Here is a 26,179-nt window from a genome sequence, read left to right as displayed (position 1 = left end):
ATAAAAAGGGATACATTCAATCCCCCCCCAAAAAAATTCAAACATGCACTTCAAAACGAGATGAGTTAGCACAAACTGCAAATCAGCACCACGGCTACTTTCATCAACGTGAATGGTGTGCGCGTGTGTGCGCAGAGACATACAGACACGATAGGTATACAGTGTTGCTGGGTAAAGACTCAAACGCCCTTCGGAGAAAAAAAGAAAAGCCTCCCCTGAATGACTTTACAGGCTTGTGTACTGTCTCCACTACACACCAAATCCAGTATTTTTCCATCAAGTAGCGCGCTGGACCACGTGACCATAAAGGAGGAAAAAAAGAAAAAAGGCTGTCATGTTTGCGTCCTACGTTTGACAGCGCGCCGCACACGGTTCTCAATTAGCGACATTTACCCGGCACCACTACACTTCTCCTCCTCCGCTGCTTAACGTTTATTTATCATTTGCACCGCTCTCCACTTTCGTATTGTGGGCCCAGTAGGGAAACACATTTATCCTCCGGGTCGCTTTTTCTAACCCCGTGCGTTCATGATCGTGTAACCACTCCCACTCGTGGCTGGTGGAAAATTACCAGCTTACAAGCAACAGGCAAATGAATGGTACCTGCGGTTTTTGTCACGGCGTTCAACCTAACAGTGTACATGCACGAGACACATTCCCTTTTCGACATATGTGGCATTTAAAAAGTGGTCGAGGGGACACAGAGAGTCTTAACTTGATTTTTAATTTTTTTTTTTTTTTTAAAGATTCATGAAATTACAATAATATTACACGTACGTATAGTAATGCTGTGTGGCGTTTTACATGAATGGCGACAAACAGCGGCCGCTGACTTATTCGCTTATTCTCATGAGCGCAGTCATGTACAAGTCCATTCTGCATGGGAGTCTGCCCTCTTTTTTCTCTTCGGGCGGAGTAGTCGCGTGGGCGCTTAAGCGAATTGAAATAAACTGGCAGGTCCGTCGCGCAATGGGACGCCGGCTAGGAGGTCTCGGCCAACGCCGCGGCCAATCACGACGCGGTGTGGGCGTCACCCCAGTCCAAACTTTACGCGGCGCCATCGGCTGAAAACTAAACCGAGATGGAATCTCCCAGTCTGAACCGGTTTCAACCGGTTGCGAGTTAGTTGCTTGAGAGAGGAGAGAAGGCGCAGGCACACAATCTCTACACCACCCCGCTGGAAAATTATTAAGAGTAACGAATTCATTAGTGAATCAAGGTTTACTTTGTTTCGTAAAATGTTTCGGAGTAACATATTGCTGGGTTCGCCGCGATAGTAGTTTTGGAAGCCACACCAGTGGTCCTTACCAGCCAGACATCACTCACTACTGAAGATAGTCAACGCTGCAGAAATAGGAACTCTTTTCTAATCAACAGTGATACTGAAGTACTCACTAGACCTTGTAGCTTCTTTGGCAAACGCCACTCTTTTCAGTCAGAGCCTTGGACTTTAGGTAGGTAACTGGGGTGAAGTGGAAAAAAACCCTGCCATGCCGTGATTAACCGTCTTGGCTTTACCTGTACAATGAATAAAATGCATTTTTTGTTTGTTGTATTAAGTTATGCTATATAATAGTTTACCGTAGCCCGTCATAATATGCTCCCGAGGAGACGTGCTAATTCAGAATGCAATAGCATCAGTGGGGATAGCCGAATAGCCACCGACTGCCCCGCTAGCTAGCATTCAACGTTACCACTTCATAAGGATTAGCTAACGTCGGCTGCACGGAAAGTGGCGTAACTTAACCCAACCAAAGGCACAACTGGCCGAGGCTGCCTCTCGTTGCGTTACCGCAGATGAACAAGTTACTGAACGCCGTACGATTTAAATCCGTGCCTCTCCCACCACGGCAGCAGCACTGATGTCAAGTTGATGTGGCTAGGTTCTTGGCATTTAGCGCTAGTCGGTGTTAACTTTGGCTCTGCGTGATGTAAAGCGTCCGAAAAACGGAACTGTCTGGACAAACCGCTGCCGAGTCCTCCCCGAGTGTAGCCGCGACACGAAGCGCCGTGCTGTTGCATGTGGCCGGGTAACATTAATGCATGGACGCCCTCTGTCCCTGGCATCCTTGGTGGGAGTGGTTGTAGTCAGCGGACCACATGTGAACTGTTTTGTGCGACACACTGCTAGCGGCTAGCTAGAGATATAGCGTAAATGCTAACGCTAGCGATCGATGTTGAGTGCGCCTGTGCCGGGTGCACGTTGTTCACGCCGTGGCTGCGGTATGGACAAATGCTAGTAAATGTCAACATGGTTTCGAGCAGCATTTGTTTATTATCGGTGGCCACATGATCTGCTGCTTGTGTTTTGGAGGAGTGAACTCCCGTCACTTACAGATGTAAACAACGTGACGTCGCCCCAGTATATCCGGCACGTGGCTCGGTTAACCTTCTTCGTATGGTCGCAGAAAGAGACGCTTGATTCGCAGAGACTGAGTTGAGTCTGCTTATTTAGACGTTTCATTCAGTTGTTAAGCTGTTTGTTAAACCAACGTGGAAATGTCATTGACTCTAGCTTCTTAAGCACTGTGTGGTCAATCGTGTATAGATCAATATTAACCCATTTTTGGCAAAACCCTCCCATCACTAATTAAATTAAGTTTACCTGCTGTTTACATTCATATGGTAACAGTTTATCGTTACCAGTCACTAGGATTGGATTATTATGTTGTCTTTGCTATCCAAATCCCTACTTTGTCTATAAGTCTATACTCTGTGGGTAGACCAGAGCACTATATCTCAAAGATATTTGTTTTGTTTTTTACTCAGTAGACAGACAGACTGACAAAGCTTTTCTTCCCTTTGCATACTATTTGAGGAGTGACAGACTTGCGACGCCTCAAGCATAACTTCTTAACAGGAAAGCCCCACTGGTGGGTCCAGGGGGATGTTTGTAAATGCACAGTCCCCATGATGTTGCTTGTTGAATGTGTTCTGTGCACTCATGACCCCTCCCTCTGCTGTCCTTCTTGCAGAGCTCTATGCCAGCAATTATGACAATGTTAGCAGACCATGCAGCACAGCAGCTGCTGGACTTCAACCAGAAACTGGATATCAACCTGCTGGATAATGTGGTGAATTGTCTATATCACGGGGTGGGACCACAGGTATGTTGTGAAACATTTACTAGTGCTTTATAATCCATTAGATACAACATCTGCTGCTTTGTCTCGAATGTATAATTATGCCTGGAATTTAAAGATAATTGTTTGATTTTAAAAAGCAGCAGTTATTCAGTGTTAATGCTTCAACTTTAAACACATGGCATGCTAAATGTTCCTTTCCTGTTCTCTTCACATGATGGCTGCAGCACAGACAAGTCTAGACTATTATCTATTACTGTTAACCCATTTGCAAGTGGCTTAGTGTTGCATCTTAAGTTTCGTTCAAAATTTGTATTGCAGCAAAGAATGGCACAAGAAGTGTTGACGCACTTAAAAGAGCACCCGGACGCCTGGACAAGAGTGGACACCATCCTCGAGTTTTCCCAGAACATGAACACCAAAGTAAGCAAGCTCTAGTACAGAAAGCATTGGTGGACAAACACTTACCTGTGCTTTGAGGAAGTGTATGCTATCGCAAACACATTTTGTAATATAAAGAAAAAAGTCAAACAAAAAAATTAAAACACTAGGTCACAGTGGTTTGCTGACAGCATGCTTTTAAATTGTATACAAATCTGCTTTTTTAAAGCAGTTTTATGCGCTGCGAGTGAATGTTGTTAGGTACACATGGCCCCAGCAGAGGTCGAATAAGTATTCCTGGCTGTGTTGGCACCGTGCCCTAGCTCTTGAGCCATGCAGGACCTCTTGTCCTATGATAAAAGGAATGCTGTTCTGAACCTACTAGATGATCCATTGACTTTCCCCATCAACTCCTGGTAATAAAATAATACAATACAAAATAAGCCTTTTAATATCCTGCCCAATAGAATAGGAATGAGCACCATCTTTCTCAATCATACCAGCTATTCCAATCAGCTACATTTATTTTTGTACCAGTTGGGTTTGTTAAAATGGTGCAGGAGTAATGTCTGGTCTGTATTTCATTGCAACATCTAGGAATACAAATTGGGAAGTAAAATTCTTGAAACGTTGCAATAAATAGACATGCATGCATTCAAACACACTTCTGTATAACTTGTATGCTTTATTGCACATGGATTGGATGAGACTCAAATTCAGAGCAAGTCCCACCCATTTCTGAAAAGGGCTGGAGCTTCCAGGTGTTACTGTAAAAGAGGAAATGAGCCGCCCCAATCCCCTTACTAGCTAGATATTTGGGCAAATCTGCATGGCCAGGGGGTCTGCTGATTGTGCAGGCTGTTACTGTAACACCTAAAATCGTGTTAATCAGTTAGAAGTACATCTGCATGCTATAACGTTTGAGTGAACTCTTACTTCCAGCACGTCACCAAGGTCAGCGACACCCTTTATCCCCACCGTACAAAAAACACTGGTGCTGTGCCCACACAGCATGGGCTCTGATCAGCTGTGGCGATCCCAATACATCGTATGTCAAAGCCAGTATTCCCAAAAAAAATACCAGGATGTCCAACGGCATCCGGACGATTAACGCGCTATGCAAATCAGCATGCTTTCCTGGCTATTCCAATCTTCTGTACAGCGGATATATGAGCAAGAGGTTCAAAGTTTAAAGGTGCAAAGTAGTATGTCCCTGAGTGCACACTGCATGCAACAGTACGTAATGAAAGTAGAAAGTATGTGATATGGAATGCAGCCCACGTGTCTCTGCTGCTTAAAACATTCACACAGATATAAACCAGATCCAGTGTTGTCAGTTCATTTATTCTCTTTTTTTATAAAAAAAAATATTAACATTAACACCCCTGGCTCCTCATCTGTTATTTGAAGAAAGTGCACACTCCTGTGCGCGGATACAGCTGATTAAGCAAACTGCCTGTGAATAGTGAACCCAGTGATTCACTCAACACATTCAGCGATTCACAATTGTATTTATACAAATACCTTTGACTATTCTATTTAAAGCAATCACGCCCAATCCATAAATGTAATGTCCATGATGGGAAATAAGTCTATGCACAGAGAAAGAAGTGCAATGCATCCGCAGCTTCCTCAAAGTACACATCGTGACATTTGCTTCTTCTCTACTTTTTTTTTTTCTTCATTTTTTGCTTGCCTGTAAGAGTGCTTTAACACTTGACGTTCATTACTAATGTCTAAGTAAATTTGTCATTTACATAGAAATTGGGGCATTAGAGGAAACAAAAGATAAACACCTTGAATTCTGCATTTATTTTGTTTCATTAGTTAAAAAAAAAAGTGCGTCATTTCGAAGCACATTTTAATATCTGCCTTTTCTTAGTGCAGTAGTAGTTACAGTATTTTCGCACATTTTTTGTAATTCTTTTCCTGAATTCAAGCTGTGACTATTTGATATTAATCCCAATGTTCCATTATGTTTATGGCTTGTAATAGGAAGAAAAGGGGTGTGTCATCCTGTGCGTCATGACACAGCTAGGCTTTGACGGCAGGCCTCCACAAGGTCTACCCTTTTTTGAATTCCCTTTGACTGAATTCTGTTCATCCGTTTCTATTGCATCTGTTTCATTGGACAGAGGGAGGGTGCAGGCTGCAGTCAGTAGGCTCTATTGTAGAGAGACACACAGATCTGTCGACTGCTTAATTTCACCTGTAGGGATCACGGCTCTGTTGCTGCCCCACCCTTCGCGCCTCTTTACAGTGCATCCTCTTCCTCGTCAACCCTTCTGTTCAGCCGAGACCCTTTTGACTTCACGTGCTTTCGCTCGTCTTTAAAAAAGAAACAAAGAAAAGAAATAGTCGCAAAAGCTTTCGGTGCAGTTCGCTGTTGATAATTTGTCCCTTGCATCTTGTGGTGGTGTTGTGCTAAGTGTGGCAGTTAAAGATGAAACGACTGTCAACGGTGCACAGTCACCTTTTAATCTTCCAGCATCCATCGTCTTTAGCACGTTGTGTTTATCCCGCTTTAATAACATCCTGTTCCATATACCATTGTTTTTTATTTTGGAATCATTGTGACTATTGAAATGATGATCCCTACAGTTGAAACAGTCAGTTGAAGTAACACTAGATCAAAAACTTGTAAATGAAATGTCTTTCTTTCTTTCTTCATGCTTCACTATTAAGCAAACATTGATACAGGGCATAACCTGTGGTTGGTCTTGCTGTTCTTTTGACACACCAGTTAAAGGGATCTGATTTAGGCTGATTTAGGCTTAACCATAATCTATATTTTAATCTTGGGAAAATTGACTTGCTAGTGCGGTTTACAAGTAACCACATTTTTAATGCAACCCCCCCACCCCCTTTTTATTTAGGCTACAATAATAAGTAATTTGTCATAAACAACAGGGTATTTTGTTTTAAAAAATGTAGGAAGAAAAAATTAGATGAATATTTGTATAATATTATCCCAGTTGGATTTATGAAACACTTTTATTTAGGCTACAATCAAAGGTAAATTGCATAAACTAAAAAAAATACAGCTTTTCAGGAACCAATGTGATTAATATTTGTATAATGTTATTTCTGTTTTATACTTGATTTTATTGTATTTGTCCACGGATTTTAGTGGACTCGTTACTACAAATGGAGATGTTGAAAATGCTGCGTTTTAAGTGGGCGTTCAGACCAAAAACCCTTATGCGTAAAAAAACATAACTAATCTGCAAGGAATGTGTACGATGTAAAAAAACAATTGTTGATTCCCAACCCTACATAGTGTCTGTATCATTGGTAAAAGAGCACTTAAAACAGACCATGTCATGTCTCCCAGACCATTCGACTCGCCCTTGGAGCAATCAAAGCCGAAGCTGGTTAATGGATTGTTGCATTTTTTTTCTGCTGTCTTTTGCTGTCTGGTGATGCTGGGAGAAACAGCAGGACTTCTGCAGTGTTCCAGCTTAATTCCAGCTGTTTGTAGACAAAAAAAAAAGTGGAAATCTGCATGAAAGATGTGGTTTCAGTTCAATTTAGAGTTCAAGTTATTACAGGCTGGTCCACTTCATACTGTTGACATGTAATAATAATGTCTTGTCATAATAGAGTCGTCCTAATGCTTCTGCTCTCCTTGCATGTTCCAGTACTATGCGCTTCAGATTCTGGAAACGGTTATCAAAACAAGATGGAAGATTCTCCCCAGGAATCAGTGTGAAGGTAAGTGTGTGTGGGACAATTCAAAAAATGTCTTCAACTCTGTCAGTGCCTTTTGCAATTCTGTGTCGTGCGGTTGCCAAGTTGAGGAGTGTTCCCCAACAAAGCATGCTGGTTTGTTTTCTGCTCGACTGGCCCTGCACCGGCAGCTGAGAGCCAGGTTGGATTCTGCACGAAAAAACACTGGGGTTTAAAGCTTTGTGAAATGTGAAGGGGCATCTTTAAAGAATTAGTTAAAGAGATTACTGTGCTTCCTTACGTTGCTTCTTTTATATCTTTGAAATTACCCTTATTGTATATGTCTAGGAAGATAAGACATTGCCAGTTTTTATATTTTTATCAGCACATTCATTTTATTGTTGTTTATTGAGAAAGAAGGACACAGATTAATCTCTTCCACTGTGTCTTTTATTTAAACTACTCCTACGCACTACTTTGGAAACATTCCGGATTTTCATTAAGAATTATCATGACTTGGAAGTAGTTTACCAGATAAACTCTACTTTTAAGAAACGTTCAGACTTTAAAGGCAGCGTTGGAAATCTTTAGGTTCTAGCACGCTAGATTTCAAATAATAATAATACGAGAAAAAAAACCAGCCCGGCGTTGCCAACTCTTTTTCCAATCAAAGTAGCTAGCAGCACTAGCTCCAAAACACGGCTAATTCTAGCAAGAAAGTCTCAGAAACACTGACAAGCCCGTCCCTTTAAGGCCTCCCTCCAAAGCCACTCCCCCAAAATATTCATCATGAAGGTAAATGACGAACATGGCTTCTGCTAGCACTCGCAGCTGTCAAGCTAGCAGCTTGTGGAAGACTCCGGTGACGAGTAATGAGAGCACGGGAATCCAATCTATATATTCGGGCTGAATGAAATGATTGGACGGGCTTATTTCAGTTCTGCCAGAGAAAGCCAATTTTGTCTTTTCTCTTTGTAAGAGGATTTGATTCATTGACTGCTGTCAGGATGAGAATGTCAACATTAAAATCCCCCAACAAATCTTGCAGGCATTTAATTCTTGCCTTTAAGTTATCAATTCCCTGTTTTATTAGTTTTCCCTACAAAACGTATGGTTCTTCATTACCACCTACTGCTCAAGATGTTTACACAAAATATATATATATTTGCAAACAGTGGGATGAAAATTGTCTCTTGGTTGGAGCAAAAAGCAATGACTATACCATTTTATTTAATTATGTGTAAATCAGTTGATTCTGCCACCCTCCATTCTTCTACAATTTTGCTCAAAATTATAATTTCTTTTCTATTGACCTAAGACTTCCCTACTTCTGACCATAGATGCCTGAATTTTGTTCAAGTGGCAAATCCAGTGCCGGGGCGACCGGCAAGTGTGTGTCCCCCCCCCCCCCCCCCCCCCCCACCCCCCACCCTTGTGTCAGAGTATTGCTTGTTTTCGGCTCTGCCAACCACACCTCAGAAACACAGACACAGTCTAGTAAGAAATGCGAGGGAGATGAAAACTTCTTTTTTTTTTTGAAGATGCTCTGCTCACGTTGACGATCTTGACTGTCTAAGATACCGGGGGACATTTTAACTTCTGCTGAACTGACCAAAACGTTTGCCCTCTAGCAGTTCAGTGGCAGTTGCAGTCCATATCCTTTGTGTTTACCAAGAATGTAAATGTGGGCTGCACTTATAAGATTGGCCAGATTCAGTGTGCCCGTCATGTCAGGCTGTGTTACACATTTCACCGGTGCATGCTCCTAATATCTCCTGTGTTCGCCAGGTATAAAAAAGTATGTTGTCGGCCTCATTATCAAGACTTCATCAGATGCATCAAATGTGGAGGTGAGTGAACTTTGTATTCAAATTACATAGTTCTTTAGGTTGATTGTACGTGTGAGTAGGGGCTCGACTTAATACTGTGAGGGTTGACAAAAACGGCAACAAGTAAAGTATAAATAAAATACAATGAGCTATTATTCTGATTACATGTTTTTCTTCCAAAGAAGCAGAAATGTACGTGTGGGCACATAATTCTGGCTTGAAACGTGTCTTTTTATCTCTTCACAACTAATCAACAGACGTCACACTCAAACTTTTTATTTTCATCAAACTCTTAAAAGGATTCAAGTGTCACTGACGGTGGGAAAGAATACTGTCGGTGTGTTTTTGACATTGACCGCTATTTCTACAAATCAGAGTGGCTCATTTTGTGTTTTTGCTTCGACGTGACGTCAGAGCAGCCACGAGTGATGCTGTTAGGCAAAGCGCTGTGTCATCCAGACCAAAGATTGTGAACTCGGTTGCTTTTCAGCGTGTTTTCAGACGGAACTCGACCGCGAACAACCAGAAGGTTGAGTCATTACGGCCCCGTTTCAAATATCGCAGCGTTTGGCTATCTGTAAACGAAGCGCATTGTTGGGAATCAACTTACGTTTTAATTTTAATTTTTTTAAACCTGTGTGTGTGTGTGTGTGTGTGTGTGTGTGTGTGTGTGTGTGCGCGTCCCTTTGGTTGGCTCACCCTGCTGTTTGACCCAACTGTAGGATCATGAGATGGGTTGATTACATCTATACGTTTCCCTGCAGTGCTTTTGCTGAATACAAGACACTCAAATATTTGTTGTCTGTCAGAAAAAGTATCAGAAAGCAGCGGGGAGACGCATGTATGCTTGTAACAAGAGTTCAGCGGTCAGGTCTGAAATAAAAATGGCTATCTCTCACTGCTTAGTATTCAATGACTAACTTCAGCATAACACATCAAACCCAATTGGTCCCAGGTTATTTATTATTGAAGCACCCAAGTTGAGCAGGTCTCTGTCTAAATGGTCCGTTATCCAGCCACGGCACATCATTTACTGCAGTGTAATAGACAGTATTATAATATATTATTATTATTACTCGCTAATGACAAAAACGTAACATTATGGATCTACTTTGGTCCTTCTAAAACAAGAAGTGTTTAACTTTCCATGATGTTGTGGTCCTTCTGCAGTGACACCACCCTTAATTGTTTGATTTGTGACCTTTAACCCTTCGTGTTGTTCAATTGATGAGTTGACAGATGGCTTGTGTTCTGAAACTGTATGACTAACATTCGCATCATTATTTATTTGTACTTTTAGAAAGAAAAGGTGTACATCGGGAAGCTGAACATGATCCTTGTTCAGGTAAGCCTTCAAAACTAACGACAAGCTTTTTCCCCCGTGAAAAAAAAAAGAATCAATATTTTCTATGCAACCATTATTGTAAATCATCATCGTGGGAGCTCCTGTTAGAACCACTATTTTGCTCCGTTGAGACATTAGAATAAACCCACAGTGTCAGCAAACGGGTTTGAAGAAGTTATCCACACTGACCGCCACTGAGAGCACAGCGGAGCAGGAAACTCGTCGCCAAGGACAATAGAAAGCCACTGACTAAACACTTTGAGGTCAGACTCGGGAGTGAAGCGGTGTTGGTTTTGTTTGGTTAATTTTTAGTTGGAAGGATTAAGATGTAATTCATTAATTATCAAAAACAGATGAAGCCCTCTGAGACTGGAGGTCTAAACCAGTGATTTTATGTTGATGTTCATTGGTGTGCATTATGGTTTGATTGATTTCTGTCGTTATGGTCGGCAATCCAGTGATTATAAAAATCTTTTCAACACATATGCTAAATGTTGGACAGTTTAGGACGTCTGTCAGTGGGCCATCATTCTGCGGCCTCATCTTTTGCAGTGATACTTTTTAACCTGAAGATGTCCCTCTTAAGTCTAGCTGACTCTAAAACGGTGCAAGCCAGCTAAGTTCATGATTCCTTATCAAAAATCGCTTTACCTCTTGGTTCATGGGATTTTCATTATCAAAGTCAAACAGAAAAAAGTGGACACATGTCGGCCTTGAGATGGGAAGGGAGGGATCATTATTTTTTAGCGCACCTTCGTTTTTCATTTTCGGATCACACATTGCAGTCGCCGTGGAATCTGTCACCGGACTAGGGCCGAACAGTCTATCGATATCATATTGTGATACGAGACTAGATGTTTTTGATTGTGTATATGTTAATATGGCATAAATGTTGTATTTTTCCTGGTTTTAAATGCTGCGTGAAAGTAGAGCGATGTCATTTTCTGAACTTGCCAGTATGTTCTAGAGTGCTGCAGGAATGAATCCTAAAAATAGTATTTTAGCACTTCCCAGTTCCCTCGTCTCAGTCAACGGCTTTATTGAATGGAGTGAGGTCTGTGGTTAACACGAGCTGAAGAGAATGTAATGTTTTTTTATTCTACAATATGAGATACGTCGGTAAATATATTTCTGTTGAGTTTTAAAGCTTTTATGCAAAAGTGGCTAAATAAGACGACAAAACGTCATCACTAGAATACAAGTCTTTTGTGAAGATTATCTTGCTGTACAAAACGCGTGAGTATCGTAACCGTTTGTTTGCCAGAGAGCAAATGGAAATATTCCATTGGCTTTTTTGTGTGAACAAGTGTGACGCTAACTTGTTTTCCCTTCAGCACTCTACTATTTGCCTCTACTCACTTAGTCATTACGTCTCGGCATAACGTGGTATTTGGTAATAAAAAAAAAACATGGTGATGTTCTCCAAATCGCCCAGCCCTGCGTTGAGCAACATAACGCCAATCCATGTCTGTTCCCCATGTGTCCGTAGATCCTGAAGCAGGAGTGGCCCAAGCACTGGCCCACCTTCATCAGCGACATCGTCGGGGCAAGTCGCACCAGTGAGAGCCTTTGTCAGAACAACATGATCATTCTCAAGCTGCTCAGCGAGGAGGTCTTCGATTTCTCTAGTGGCCAGATGACCCAGGTCAAGGCCAAGCACCTTAAGGACAGGTCAGCATGCTTCACTGACCCCTGGAAGCACAACTGTGTTCATGTGTTGAGGAATTCTTTTGTGATGGCATTGGTGGAAAAAGCTACAGTGAAATCAATGCGAAATATGATAAATCATAGGTTTTTGCCAGATTTAGGAGTCCAGTACTTTCAGAACATCATGAAATATAATCTCAGACTGTTGGCATTTGAAAATGTCGCGGCAGGCAATTAATCCAACGGTGTAATGCTGTGATCTGTAACTGCCTTTGCTGTGCACTAGATCTTTGCCTCTTGACACTTTTATGTCCACTACATTTGATAGGTCAATCAGTATTATGCAATGTCAATGCCCGAATTGCAAGCAGTTGTACTCTCTTTTGTGCACAGACAGTGTGAATTATTCACCTGGTCCGCTTGCAATGTGGAGGCAACTCAGTGATATAGACTAAAACAGCAAGTGATGATTATTTTAACTATCTATTATTGTGACAATCAATTGTAAAGACTAAAATCTGAAAGTCTAAATTTATGTTGTTTTGTCCAAAACCCAAAGATATTTAGTTTAATATTTAATACAATAGAGAACAGCAGGATATCTCCATATTTGAGAGGCTGAAACAGCATTTTCTGCTGTTAAAAAAATATATACTTCAACAACTAATCAATTATTAAAACAGTTTGCGATTATCTTTCTGCTGATCGGCTAATCAATTGTTGCAGCTCCATTACAAACCGTTTGAGGCAGGATGTCAAAGATAAACAAGCTTTATTCCCCTCATTTCCAAGGACAATTGTTGTTTGTCAAATATCGATTTATATATATATATTATATATATATATTATATATATATATATATAATACAACAATTTATTTTGCCTTATTTACCAGATATTACCAGAGTTATTTTACTTACAATCAATGCAATACTATATATTAGAAGCCTTATTTCACAAAATTGTTTTGACCATCAACCTCGGGATCTGTCAGATTTAGCTCAGCAGATGACAAAATCCAATCCCCTTGTATCTAGACAAGCGTTTCTACATAAAACATTGGTGAAGTTCATTTAAGACTCTAAATACAGGAAGATGTCAGCATAAAAAAGTGTCGCACTGTATGTTCCATGATGTAACTTCTTTTTCTTTCAGCATGTGCAATGAATTCTCCCAGATATTCCAGCTCTGCCAGTTTGTCATGGTATGCAAATCCTCATCTCTTTCTCTGTGACGTCGTTGTTGTACACTCATTGATCGCCGCTCACACAACAGGGTTTGCCCTTCAGCTGTTTGTCATCTCATTTGTTCGCACCGTAGGAAAACTCCCAGAACGCCCCCCTTGTCCACGCCACTCTGGAGACCCTCCTACGTTTTCTCAACTGGATTCCTCTGGGGTACATCTTTGAAACCAAACTGATCAGCACATTGGTGTATAAGGTGCGTACACAGAAGCATGCATCTCGGAATTGGTGGATTCCAAACTGGGCCGTGATGCGTTTCGTCTAGTGGCTTTTAAGAAAGCATCCGAAAGTTTCAGTTCACTTCTCCTTCAGAAAATATAAAAATGTTACCGTGCACTCAAAACTCTAGGTGTGTCTGTTTAGTCCTCTATTAAACATCCCCTTCAACTGTTTTCAGTTCTTGAACGTGCCCATGTTTCGCAATGTGACACTGAAGTGCCTCACCGAGATCGCCGGCGTGAGCGTCAGCCAGTACGAGGAGCAGTTCGTCACGCTCTTCACCCTGACCATGTGTCAACTCAAGCAGGTGGGTCGGGCTTCGATTCGGCAATTCCCGTTTGTCGTCGCCATTGTACAGACACTAACCAAGAGCTCCATGTTCTCCGCAACCTGCGCAGATGTTACCCCTGAACACCAACATCCGGCTGGCCTACGCCAACGGGAAGGACGACGAGCAGAACTTCATCCAGAACCTCAGTCTGTTCCTCTGCACTTTCCTGAAGGAGCACGGGCAGCTCATTGAGAAGCGGCTTAACCTCCGAGAAACGTTAATGGAGGTACGAGAGGATGCTGTCAGTCAGCGGTGTGGCGGGCGGGAGGAAAGAAACGGATGCGTCCGTCCAACAACAAACGGGAGTCCCATTGAGACCATTTTCTCATTGCTCCCTTGCTCCTCCCCTCAGGCCCTCCACTACATGCTGCTGGTGTCCGAGGTGGAGGAGACGGAGATCTTCAAAATTTGTCTGGAGTATTGGAACCACTTGGCTGCTGAGCTCTACAGAGAGAGCCCCTTCTCTACGTCCACGTCCCCACTGCTCTCCGGCAACCAGCACTTTGACGTTCCACCACGCAGACAGCTCTACCTGCCCGTACTCTCCAAGGTATCAGACACACACACACACAGATATCAACAACAGTTTTTTATTTTTTTTTATTTTAAAGTAAATTTTTGGTGTAGAAGGGTTTCAATGGATCCACAGCTCGTAGTTGGCGCTGGTCAAGCAACAGGTGGCCGTCGAACTGCTGCCAAAAGATCTGACAGTTACGGCATTACTGAAAATAATCAGCCAGTAGCAAAAATAGCAACCAACTTTTTTTCTCTGACGAATATTTTCCATTCTATCACAGTGTGTAGTACTGTATATGTAAATTAGTGCTGACCAATTTATTGATATTGTTGTATAAGATTAGTTAGAATTTGTCTTTTCCCTATTTTTCTTTTTTACTTTCCAGGCTTTTATAGATGTTCTATAGAACAGAAATGAATCCTAAAACCTGGACTTGAGTCGACAGTTTTGCACTTCTCTTTCCCTTGTATTCGAGTTATTTTAATGGGTTTTTGGTAAATGCCTGGAATTAGGTCTACGGTTAACACAATTAGATGTTTAACATTTTGCTCTGACATAAATTAGCTCAGTAAATACCCCTCTGGGGAATTTTGAAGATTTGACTTTGATTGCATTTGCACTTCAAATATCATCACTCTATTATTTGCCTTTACCTATTCGTTACATCTATTATAAAAATTCTCATTGTGTAAATATATTCATGGACGCCCCAAAGGTCAAAGCCATCAGACTCACTGTATATTATCTTTTAACATTCATGCCTACTGATGCGTGCAAGAGCAGTGAGGCTGTTCTCCGTTGTGTGCATATGCTGACAGGTGTTTATCTCTTGTGACAGGTGCGTCTGCTCATGGTAAGTCGGATGGCCAAGCCGGAGGAGGTGCTAGTGGTGGAGAATGACCAGGGAGAGGTGGTCAGAGAGTTCATGAAGGACACCGATTCCATAAACCTCTACAAGAACATGAGGGAAACCCTTGGTACGACTCTGCCCGGGGCATTTATGTGTGGAGTTTGACTCCAGTGTCAGAGATCAATGCTTTCAGCTTTAAGTCTACATACACTTACAGCACAAATCCCCTTTGTCCTCCGCCGCCCTGCAGTATACCTGACTCACTTGGACTACGCAGACACGGAACGAATAATGACGGAAAAGCTTCACAACCAGGTGAACGGCACCGAGTGGTCCTGGAAGAACCTCAACACGTTGTGCTGGGCCATCGGCTCCATCAGCGGGGCTATGCACGAGGAGGATGAGAAGAGGTTCCTGGTCACTGTCATCAAGGTATTAAAAAGAACCAACGTGCAAGTTGTTGCACAAGTTACGCTGCTCAATGAGGTAACTGGCCATCGGCTTTTAGTTGCCGAAGCAGAACATATGATTTTTAGTCACCTGGTATTTTGAGTAATTAAGATGACGACTGCATGCATACATGTCATGTGCATGCTGTACCTGCTTTGCAGTATACCTTTTCCATCTAACTCAAAGAGCCTGGGAGACTTTGCCTCCCGCGAATTTCTTTTTTTGTTCTTCAATCAGTTTCATCTGGTTCTTTGTTAGTCGACTCAATTTGCTTAATCAATGTTTCCTGCCTGTGCACCAATGCACGTGCAGCCGTTGCTGGTTCTGACTGTAACGGCAATATTTCAATATCACAAATGAAAAAAAACATTTTAATTTATTTTAGGGCTGCACGATTTTCTGTCCCTACCTTTTATACATAAAAAAAACCAAAGGCCAAGGATGAGTTGCCAGTTCCAGTTGCCACTGGCGACCTGGGCAACCCTTACTGTCGAGCCACATTTCTATCAGTAAAATTCCTGAATATGATATTGCTAAAAAGTGATTATTTAAATTATAAGTCAACATTCAAAGCTGCTCTGTTTCAATAATGGCTTGCCGTTTTGTGTCTGATACTGGAACAACCGCGTGTGCGTGTGTGTGTGTGTGTCTCAGGATCTGCTGGGTCTGTGCGAGCAGAAGAGAGGGAAGGACAACAAGGCCATCATAGCCTCCAACATCATGTACATTGTTGGCCAGTATCCACGCTTTCTCCGAGCCCACTGGAAGTTCCTCAAAACTGTCGTTAACAAACTCTTTGAGTTCATGCATGGTGAGAGGCGTGTAATGCATTTGGTTTTAACATGTTGGATCTATAAATATCATATTTTGTCAATTTCGATGTCTCTTGACTTAATATCGTCCTTCATCAGAAACCCACGACGGTGTTCAGGACATGGCCTGTGACACGTTCATCAAGATTGCCCAGAAGTGCCGCCGCCACTTCATCCAAGTACAGGTGGGCGAGGTGATGCCCTTCATCGACGAGATCCTCAACAACATCAACACCATAATCTGTGACCTTCAACCTCAGCAGGTCAGCAAATACATTTCCATCATCTCTGGAGGTGTGTCGCACTTGTGCAGAGAGAGAGCGAGAGAGAGAGATCAGCACAATTATGTCTTATAAATGATTTCTCTTATCTGTCCAGGTGCACACGTTCTATGAGGCAGTAGGTTATATGATTGGTGCCCAGACAGACCAGGCTGTTCAAGAGCACCTGATAGAAAAATACATGCTGCTGCCCAACCAAGTGTGGGACAGCATCATCCAACAGGCTACCAAAGTAAGAGACCGATATACTACCACGTACCAATTTACCAGTCTATACGTCTGCGTGTGTTGATCCATTACCGCTGCGGCTCACCTCTCCCCCAGAACGTGGACATCTTGAAGGACCCGGAGACGGTGAAACAGCTGGGCAGCATCCTGAAGACCAACGTCAGAGCCTGCAAGGCCGTGGGACACCCCTTTGTCATCCAGCTGGGGCGGATTTACCTCGACATGCTGAACGTCTACAAGTGCCTCAGCGAGAACATCTCTGCTGCCATTCAGACAAATGGTAAGGGAGGTGTGTGTTTGTCACCAATGCCGATAACGCGTCTGTAGGCTCCTCTTGTTTTCACGTGGCACTTTTCAACCTGGACCATATTTAAATTGGTCTTTCACTAAGCTGCGTAGTTATGACGCGAAGGCAGGCGGATGTTAGTGACGCCGGTCTGCAGCGTTGAAACAACAATGTTCCAAAGATGGACTACAAAAAAGCACGTCTTGGATACTTCGCCCGTGTGTTTTTACAGTGTTGCGTCATACAGACGACATGGACGACCCGGTTCAAAGTATGACTTTATTAACGAGGTTGGAATAGAAATGAAAGAAGGAACATAAAAGTGAAACCAAGGGATTGCCATGAATACGTTATTACACTATCAATGTCTCGTATCCCGCTTTGTTGTTCTGGTTGATGCAGATTATAATCTGATCATAAGAATATACAGAGAATAGTTTATGAAACACCTTATTTACATGATCTGCGTTTGTTCTCGTGAACGGCTTTAAATGTTGCCGCAGCAAGGAATTGTGGGGCGGAATTATCCTTTGAAAAGGAAGGTCCAGTGTTTCCTATGCTAAAGGAGCTAATTTAGGAAGCATTGAAGATCCTTTCTTTGAATTGAGAGAATTTGAACAGCTCTTATCACGGCGGCCACGGGATAGAGAGAGAATCGGGTTCGCTCCTCTATGTCCTGCCTTTCTGTACGGATTGGGTCTCTTCATTGTCGTGTCGGCATGCGGCCCGTTGTGTGAATCCAGCACCATCTCAAGTGCGTTGCTGGGTTTGAAACCTAACCAAATGCTTACTTTGCCGTGTCTTAAGTAATTTTTTGGTGCATTGTATTCTAGCCTTTACTTATCACACTCTAGCATTTTAGTATTTTGTCATTCAGTGGTAGCATTTTGGTTTCTAGGTCGTCATTGCTGCATCCTCTTTTCTTTTTTTTCTTTTTTTTCTCTCTTTGCATGCGCCTGTTTTGGTGACTCATCTCTGAGTCTTCCTGTGCTTAAATGGGAGTAGAGTGGCCCGTAAGAGGTCTGTCGGCGATGATCAAGCGTCAAGGATCTCTGCGCTTGCATCGGTCGCCGATTCAGAGCAGAGTGGAAACGGCGATCTGCAAAGAAGGAGCAAAACATGTTCAAGAACATCACCAATCCTGGTTGAGGATGGTGTGTGTGTGTGTGTGTGTGAGCTTCTGTTGTGGAAATTAATTTGAGAAACAAGTTAGCGATAGAGTAACAAGCTGGTAGTGTAATAGAGAGACAATCCAGAGAATTATATACTTATGTCAAATCTAAAAATGCATCGCATTGATGCAAAGATTCTTCAAAACTTGTATTTTAATTTTTATTGTGAAATTGATTCGCATCTTAACACATTTCAGCTGTTTTGTCATGTACACAGTAAAAAATGTACTTTCACACAGAACATAAATATGCAAATAAAAAGCAGCATTCTTCATAATTTCTTTTCGTAACGAGGTACATTTTCAGAGCTCTCGCACAAATAAAAACATCAACCTGTTGTGAGGACCAGACGTATTCAACACTAGAGTACAGAACAACACGGAGGCACCGTAGGCTGAATCAAAACGGCAAACTTCATTACTCCTTTCAACCTTGACAAAGTCGGCGCAGACCAGATCCACTTCTTACCTTTCACAATAAAAGCCCTCGACATATACACTGCCTAACCTTTAAAAGTTTTGATGCAAAATATTTGCAAGCAGGTATTTATAATTGTTCTGTTAAATACTGTATATTCGGTGTGTGTGTAAGTGTATAAAGGCCTTAATATTGCCATAAAGCATTCTTGCCCCCCCCCCCCCCCCCCTTTCCTCATGTAAAACCTTTCAATACGTGTCTCCCCTTTGCGTTGCAGGTGAGATGGTGACAAAGCAGCCCCTGATCCGCAGCATGAGAACGGTGAAACGCGAGACACTAAAACTGATCTCCGGCTGGGTCAGCCGATCAAACGACCCACAGATGGTGAGAACTCACTCTGAAAGCCTGGAGGCTTTTTTTTTATTTTTTATATTTGACGAAAAGAAATGCAAATGTTATAAACATACTTTAATGGAAAACTTAACGTCTTCTTGAGCAAACGGGAGCGCTGCATTTGTACTCTTGTGTCCTCGGGAGATGCCGTACACTCTGTGGCAAAAGGAAAGGGTTGACAGTGGAACTGATCCAATTGGTATTTTAATATTCCCTTTCCTTGTGGCAGGCTTGGACATTTGTGCCCTGAGCTGTGTTTTAATCTCCATCACAATTAGCATTTGTCAAGTTTATATAAAAAGAAGCTTTTTCAATGGATGATGTATTTTAGTTTTTCTTCCAACCCAGAAGTTAGCGCCGTACTGGTTTTGGAATATCACAAAGTTAGCTCTATGGCAAAAAACAACAACTTTGTTATACTTACAGCAAGATTATTATACATCTTCAGCAAGATGATCTTCACGAACGAGGGATGCTCCAGATTTGAGTATCAGCTTTGACTGGGATCATTCTTTCATGTGTAAGGCACCATCAAGCCTTGACTTTACCATTGCTTTCCTAACTATGCAAGACCAAATTTAAATAATAAATTGTACAACAGGCCATTCAAAATATTTAATGCATTTGTATATATGCGTTTATACATATAGAATTTAATTAAATACGTACCCGATCCATATTTTAAACTTGCATTCTTTATAACAATAATACTAATTTATATAGCGCTTTTCTAGACACTCAAAGACTCTTTCCACTGGCCATCAGGGGACAAGTGCTTTGGTTGCTGTCTGAGATCATGAACTCATGTTTACAATGTTTACTGTGAAGTCGGGTAATTTGATCACAATCATTCCTGCAGCACTCTATAGCTCCGTTGTTGCCCTCCTGATCCGTCCTGTTGTTTCTCAGGTCGGGGAGAACTTTGTCCCGCCGCTGCTGGACGCTGTCCTCATCGACTATCAACGCAACGTCCCCGCTGCCCGCGAGCCCGAGGTCCTCAGCACCATGGCGACCATAGTCAACAAACTGGGGGGACACATCACCAGCGAGATACCCCAGATCTTTGACGCCGTCTTCGAGTGCACCCTAAACATGATCAACAAGGTGAGGCATCGGGATCGCCTGGATGTTTGACTGAAATTAATGTGTTTTTCTAAACAAAAGATTAAGTATTTTTGTTTGTTTTCTCAAAGTGAATACATATTTGATAGTTTAACATCATTTGTTTGAAAAAAATCTAACTCCATGCAAGTGTGAAAGTAATATTAAGATGTCATTTAATTTTTTTTTTAAAGCGAGAAACAAGGGCTAAACAACTTAGTTCTTTTGTTTGTTTCTGCTAGAACTTTGAAGAGTTCCCAGAGCACAGGACCCACTTCTTCTACTTACTGCAAGCAGTGAACTCTCACTGCTTCCCCGCATTCCTCGCCATCCCCCCTGCCCAGTTCAAACTGGTGCTGGACTCCATCATCTGGGCCTTCAAACACACCATGAGGAACGTGGCTGATACTGGTAGGGACACACACACGCACACACGCACACACATACACACACACACACACACTACTATAGCTATTGCATGTTTATATTGAGCAACGATGCCTGGAGCATGAATACTAAATGTTATAAAACAATCCAGGTGTTGTGTTTAATGATTTTGGGAGGACAGAATGTATCACAGGTGGGAATTGTCTTCAAACATCAAAATAAATTTGTTTAAAAGGCAGAAAACTACGGAAGCCCATTTCTGGCTGTAAAAGTCAAATTGTCATTTTTGACTTTTGTATCTCGTAATTATGGTTTACAATAATGCAATAATAATATATGTATAATGCTCCTTTTGTGGGTAAGTTTAAGCCAAAGTTGTCCTTGTGTTTCTCCGTGTCCAGGTCTGCAGATCCTGTACACGCTGCTGCAGAATGTGGCCCAGGAGGAAGCAGCCGCGCAGAGTTTCTACCAGACATACTTTTGCGATATCTTACAACACATCTTCTCTGTGGTCACCGACACATCGCATACTGCTGGTAAGTTTTTACACGCGTGAGCTGTGGAGACTCCCGAATGCGCCGACATCTCCCTCTTTTTAAGGATTAACCTTTATTTAGCCAGGAGAATCCCATTTGAGGTTTTGATTTAGAAGACTGCAGTGTAAAAGTTCCTCACAAGCACATCTTAAAAACACAGATAACCGTTGGAAAACAACAAAGAAACTTCACATGAAGGAATAATTCTAATCGTAATTTTGTCTGTCTGTCTGTCTGTCTGTCTGTCTGTCTGTCTGTGTGTGTGTGTGTGTGTGTGTGTGTGTGTGTGTGTGTGTGTGTGTGTGTGTGTGTGTGTGTGTGTGTGTGTGTGTGTGTGTGTGTGTGTGTGTGTGTGTGTGGTGTGTGTGTGTGTGTGTGTGGTGTGTGTGTGTGTGTGTGTGTGTGTGTGTGTGTGTGTGTGTGTGTGTGTGTGTGTGTGTGTGTGTGTGTGTGTGTGTGTGTGTGTGTGTGTGGTGTGTGTGTGTGTGTGTGTGTGTGTGTGTGTGTGTGTGTGTGTGTGTGTGTGTGTGTGTGTCCTGCAGGCCTGACGATGCATGCGTCCATCCTGGCCTACATGTTCAACCTGGTGGAGGAGGGGAAGATCACCACGGTGCTGAATCCCTCCAGCTCCACCAACAACCAGGGCTTCATCCAGGAGTACGTGGCCAACCTGCTCAAGACTGCCTTCCCTCACCTACAAGAGTGAGTTCACCAACTCGCACACACACAATCTCTGATGGAGTAAAACATTTTTATTTTTATTAACATCTCTGTGTGTGTGTGTCAGTGCTCAGGTGAAAGTGTTTGTGACCGGGCTGTTCAGCTTAAACCAGGATATTCCTGCCTTCAAGGAGCACCTTAGGGACTTCCTCGTCCAGATAAAGGTGAGAAATGATGAAATGTGCTCTTGTGTATTTTGTCTGCTGCTGAGCTAAATGGAATGCGGCCCGCACGCCTCCGGCTGTGCCGTTTGTTGCCGTCGTCTCCTCACAGAGGTTATCGGGCACCACGCGGCGAGCTGCTGCAGTCACGTTGTTCTGCTAAATAAAGAAAGGAAAGGGTTTATGGTGGATTATGATGGTGACCGTGATGTTTTTTTCTGTGGTTATTTTCCCGCCTGTCATTTATTTATTTTTGCAATAAAACTTGAGTTTTTGATACGTCGTCAGGGCCAAAAGAATCAGTTAGTTTGAGTAGAGATGCAGCGATATTGATATCGGTCCAATTCTGACTCGATAGCTGTTTCTGTGTTACCTGATACCATTATTTTAATTGATGACGGTACATTTATATCTATTTGTATTAATTTGCTACATTTTGTTTTCAAGCGTTAAGTAAGCTGTGGTCAAGTCTGATGTTGCCCTTACAAATGAAAGATCGATCCCAGTCTCTTCCGCACCGTGAGACGCATACAGCTCGTTAATGAATCGCTGGCATTCCGATTCTAATCTGAAGTTTTGGTGAACAGTTAATCCTTTAAGTCGGTTATCGTGTAAAGATGCTAAACATTTCCTGTTCGTTCCAGGAGTTTGCCGGCGAGGACACCTCGGACCTGTTTCTGGAGGAGAGGGAGGCGTCGCTTCGACAGGCCCAGGAAGAGAAACACAAGATCCAGATGTCCGTCCCGGGCATCCTCAACCCGCACGAGATCCCCGAGGAGATGTGTGACTGAGCACCAGCTCTGCCAGACTGTACAGTAGTTCAAACAAACAAACAAATCAACCCTAACCACAGCAAACACAACAAAACCCAAGAGAGGCACTTGAGTGTGGCGGGAGGCTGCTCCCCCTCCAAAGAGCGGGCCGTCCCACCGGATGTTTGTTGACCAAAACAATGCCAACAACGTGTATATGATTGCCGCGTCACCCTGTGGCCCTTTTTACATAACCTGCGTTTTCTATGGAGACTTTTTTTTTTTTTTTTGTGTGTGTGTGTGTAATAACGTTCCTGAACTGTTAATCGAAGCTTCCGTTTTGCCGGTCTCATCCCAAGACCTGCATGATGAGAATGTAACGATTAGACGACTTAACCATCTTGTTTTTGTTCTGTTCCCTCCAACTCTCACGTTATCACATTTTTTTTCTTCTTCTTAACCACAGCTCTTCCCTTTTCCCTTATATATAAATATATTATATATATACAGTCTGAGCAGGTTTCTATACCCGTGTTATGACGGACAGGAAGTGGTCTTTCGGCGGTGGACTCGTCGGGTGCCCCACGGCATTGTGGGAGAATGTGAATCTAACAGATTAATGAATGAAGGCGGAGAGATGCTGCTCCGTGCGTCGGCATCGGTCGCTCAAGAGTTACGCTAAACTAAAAAAACAAGTGTGTGTGTGTGTGGCTGCTGCCGGCATTTTTTTTTTTTTCTTTTTAGGGAAAGCAAAACCGAATATGTGCATATCATCCCAATTGTATAGCATCTTTAATACCATGGGAACATTTTTTTTCTTCTTTTTTCTATTGTTTCTTTTTTGTTGTGGGTGTGTGCGCGTGTGTGCTGTCGCCTAGTCGACATCAGCGTTTTGTTTTCCTCTAAGAGGATTGTTGCTCATTTGTGAGCCTTCATCAACGGGATGTTTTAAGGAAGCGGCGGAGGTATTTATGGGTTCTTAGTTGGTTGCATCTTTCTAACAACTCCAGTTTAACTCGGATGGCTTTTGAGATTTTTCGAGTTGTACTAATTTAGATTGTTTACTACGCGGTAGTGCTCCAAGACGCTACTTTTAGAGCAAAATTAAAAACAATAAAACTGGGTTTACATTTAATTTTGTATTTTTGCTTCTTTTTTTTCCAGTTGTACCTTGTTTAAGTTCAGTCCGAATAAAACAAATAGGCAATTTTTTATAATTTTCTTTGGGGTCCAGAGAGGAAATGAATTGCCAATGAGTTTAATTAGGAAAAGAATGTATAAATCCAAATAAACACCCAATCTCTAATGGCAAATTCCCCTTCTCGAGGCGTTACATTTGTTGTGAACTTTTTGAACTTATTAAAGCTGAGAATTTTATAACCATGCCTTCGCTCAGATTTATTTTATTTTTTATAGAATGTTATTTTGTAGTCCACCTCAGGTAAGTGAACTCAAAGTTTGTTTGACTAATGACTTTTGAGTCAAGACACTGCAAGTCTGAAAAGAAAAGGTTGGACCAGGTTGGAGACATTGCTCTTAATATCTTCGATGGACTGGCGGCCTGTCCAGGGTGTCCCCTGCCTTCGCCCTATGTCAGCTGGGATAGGCTCCAGCGACCCTAATGATGATAAGCGGTATTGAAAATGGATGGATGGATGGATGGATCTTCGATATAAACAATTCATATTGTTTGGTGCATCTGACAGAAATCTGTAAAGTTCCTCGTCGACACGTCTCAATCCAGACCTCATCCTCTTCCACACAAACGCATAAATCCTAAAGGTAAAGGATGGATGATGATGATGATGATGATGGAGGATGTCACCTGTCATCCAACGCAGTTGTTCCTGGAACATTTCCGCTAAGGAGCATCTTTGGCAGAGTGCTGTGTGAACCGACCCGACTACCCCCCCTCCCCTCCCCTCCCCGTTAACATGCCGGTGTTGCATTAAAGATTGTGATGACGGCCATCTGATGCAACCGGAGAGGGCTGCTGCATTCCCACTGTGAGGTATTGCATGTATGCAAGTGCTTGATTTTGTTTGCTGAGTGGGGTCTTCTGGTGTTTTAGGGTAAAAAAAAAAAAAAAAAACTGAAAAGTTTTCACGGCTGCAGATCCTTGTCGAGGAAGCCTTTTGCCCATATTGGCGTCACCATCTCTTCCTCCTGGTCTTTCCTCGCTCACTTGTTTGCCTTGATGCTTCCATATCTCAACCCTCTGGGACCATAACTCAGTCCGACTGTAACTGGACACACACACACACACACATACTTCCTGACCCAGATCCTCAGTCATTCTCTCCATCTGCTGTGGAGGAGAAGAGGGGACAGCTGGGGTAGCGCAGCCCCCCCCTCCCCCAATAATGTTGTACACCTCCTGCTGCCCTGTTCACTGAGGGCGAGCTGGGTTATTAATACCCCTGTGAGTAAGTCGGACAGGAAGAGCCAGGTTAGCACACCCACTGGCCAGCGGATGACCCTTCTACCCAGAGGTACATACCAGCTCCTTCTGCACAGGACTTTCACAATGTTTCCACCAAACGAGCATACCTTAAATCATTCAGGGAAGTCGAAAAAGGCCCGCTAAGGTTTAAAACAACAACAACAACACAGTGAATGGAGTATAATCAGCGTTTTAATAATCTGGTTGAATTCTTCGACATCCAGGTTGGAGTAGGGATCGGCTTACAGGTTGCAGTCAGACTGGAGCAGAGTTGATAGTTGAGAGCTCAGTCACCCCCAAAGGTGAAACACTGCCACCCAGGGGAACGTAAGAGTAAACACTTCATGTTTTATTGGTCCCTGTGTATGTACAGTGCAGTCACGCTCCAATACAGACGGCTACAACTAGACCTATAGCTGAATAGCTCTACCAGAACAAACAAACAACCGCAGCATCCACAGAAGACCATAAATGCAAACGGATGTGTTGGGATCAGCGGTTAACCGAAACGAAGCAGTGAACGCGTCATTCCCTGCCTGGCCTCTTGGCATCACTTTGGAGTCTACTGGATCCAAACCATTCCCATCTTCCAGGAAGACGACGGGAGAAAAAAAAATAAACTGGCATTTCTCCTGTTGTCCTTTTTTTGTAGAAACCCCCTCGTCCAGCTCCAAGACTTTGAACCCTAAACGCACACGGAGAGGTTGATCCAGATGTCTGTTTTTACTGGACTGACCACAGCTGCACAAATAAGCAGCGAGCTAAGTGACTGTTGATGGTGATCAATAACGTATCACCTGAGTGAAGCACAGAGGGAGGGAAGCAGCGGGGATGAGGGGAGAGGGGTCAACTGGGTTAAATGGCCGTACTTTGAGTGAAAGGGGGGGGGGGGGGGGGGGGGGGGGGGGGGGGGGGGGGGGGGGGG

The 26,179-nt window shown here is 42.8% G+C and overlaps 1 protein-coding gene across 4 annotated transcripts; it reads left to right on the top strand.

The window, feature by feature from the left end:
* Nucleotides 1-1,076: 1,076 nt before the first annotated feature.
* On the top strand, nt 1,077-24,196 carry xpo1b (exportin 1 (CRM1 homolog, yeast) b). 4 transcript variants are annotated; one of them, XM_034551988.1, is made up of 26 exons: nt 1,078-1,454; nt 2,819-2,873; nt 2,976-3,107; nt 3,405-3,506; nt 7,106-7,178; nt 8,922-8,983; nt 10,263-10,307; nt 11,797-11,978; nt 13,110-13,158; nt 13,275-13,394; nt 13,596-13,724; nt 13,816-13,974; nt 14,101-14,298; nt 15,104-15,242; nt 15,366-15,547; nt 16,220-16,376; nt 16,477-16,640; nt 16,756-16,890; nt 16,983-17,166; nt 19,039-19,145; nt 20,064-20,258; nt 20,498-20,666; nt 21,044-21,178; nt 21,721-21,880; nt 21,966-22,062; nt 22,704-24,188. In XM_034551988.1, the coding sequence occupies exons 3-26, from the start codon at nt 2,982-2,984 to the stop codon at nt 22,848-22,850; spliced, it is 3,216 nt and encodes a 1,071-aa protein (XP_034407879.1). In that variant the 5' UTR covers nt 1,078-1,454; nt 2,819-2,873; nt 2,976-2,981; the 3' UTR covers nt 22,851-24,188. The 4 variants fall into 4 exon arrangements, with proteins under 4 accessions (XP_034407882.1, XP_034407879.1, XP_034407880.1 ...); XM_034551990.1 differs by having other exon boundaries at nt 1,176-1,194; XM_034551991.1 differs by lacking the exon at nt 2,819-2,873 and having other exon boundaries at nt 1,077-1,194.
* Nucleotides 24,197-26,179: the final 1,983 nt, after the last annotated feature.

Source organism: Cyclopterus lumpus, chromosome 15 (assembly GCF_009769545.1).
Source record: "Cyclopterus lumpus isolate fCycLum1 chromosome 15, fCycLum1.pri, whole genome shotgun sequence".
NCBI classification, from domain to species: domain Eukaryota; kingdom Metazoa; phylum Chordata; class Actinopteri; order Perciformes; family Cyclopteridae; genus Cyclopterus; species Cyclopterus lumpus.
Note: the sequence above shows the minus strand (reverse complement) of the source record. Positions and strands in the feature narration are given on the sequence as shown.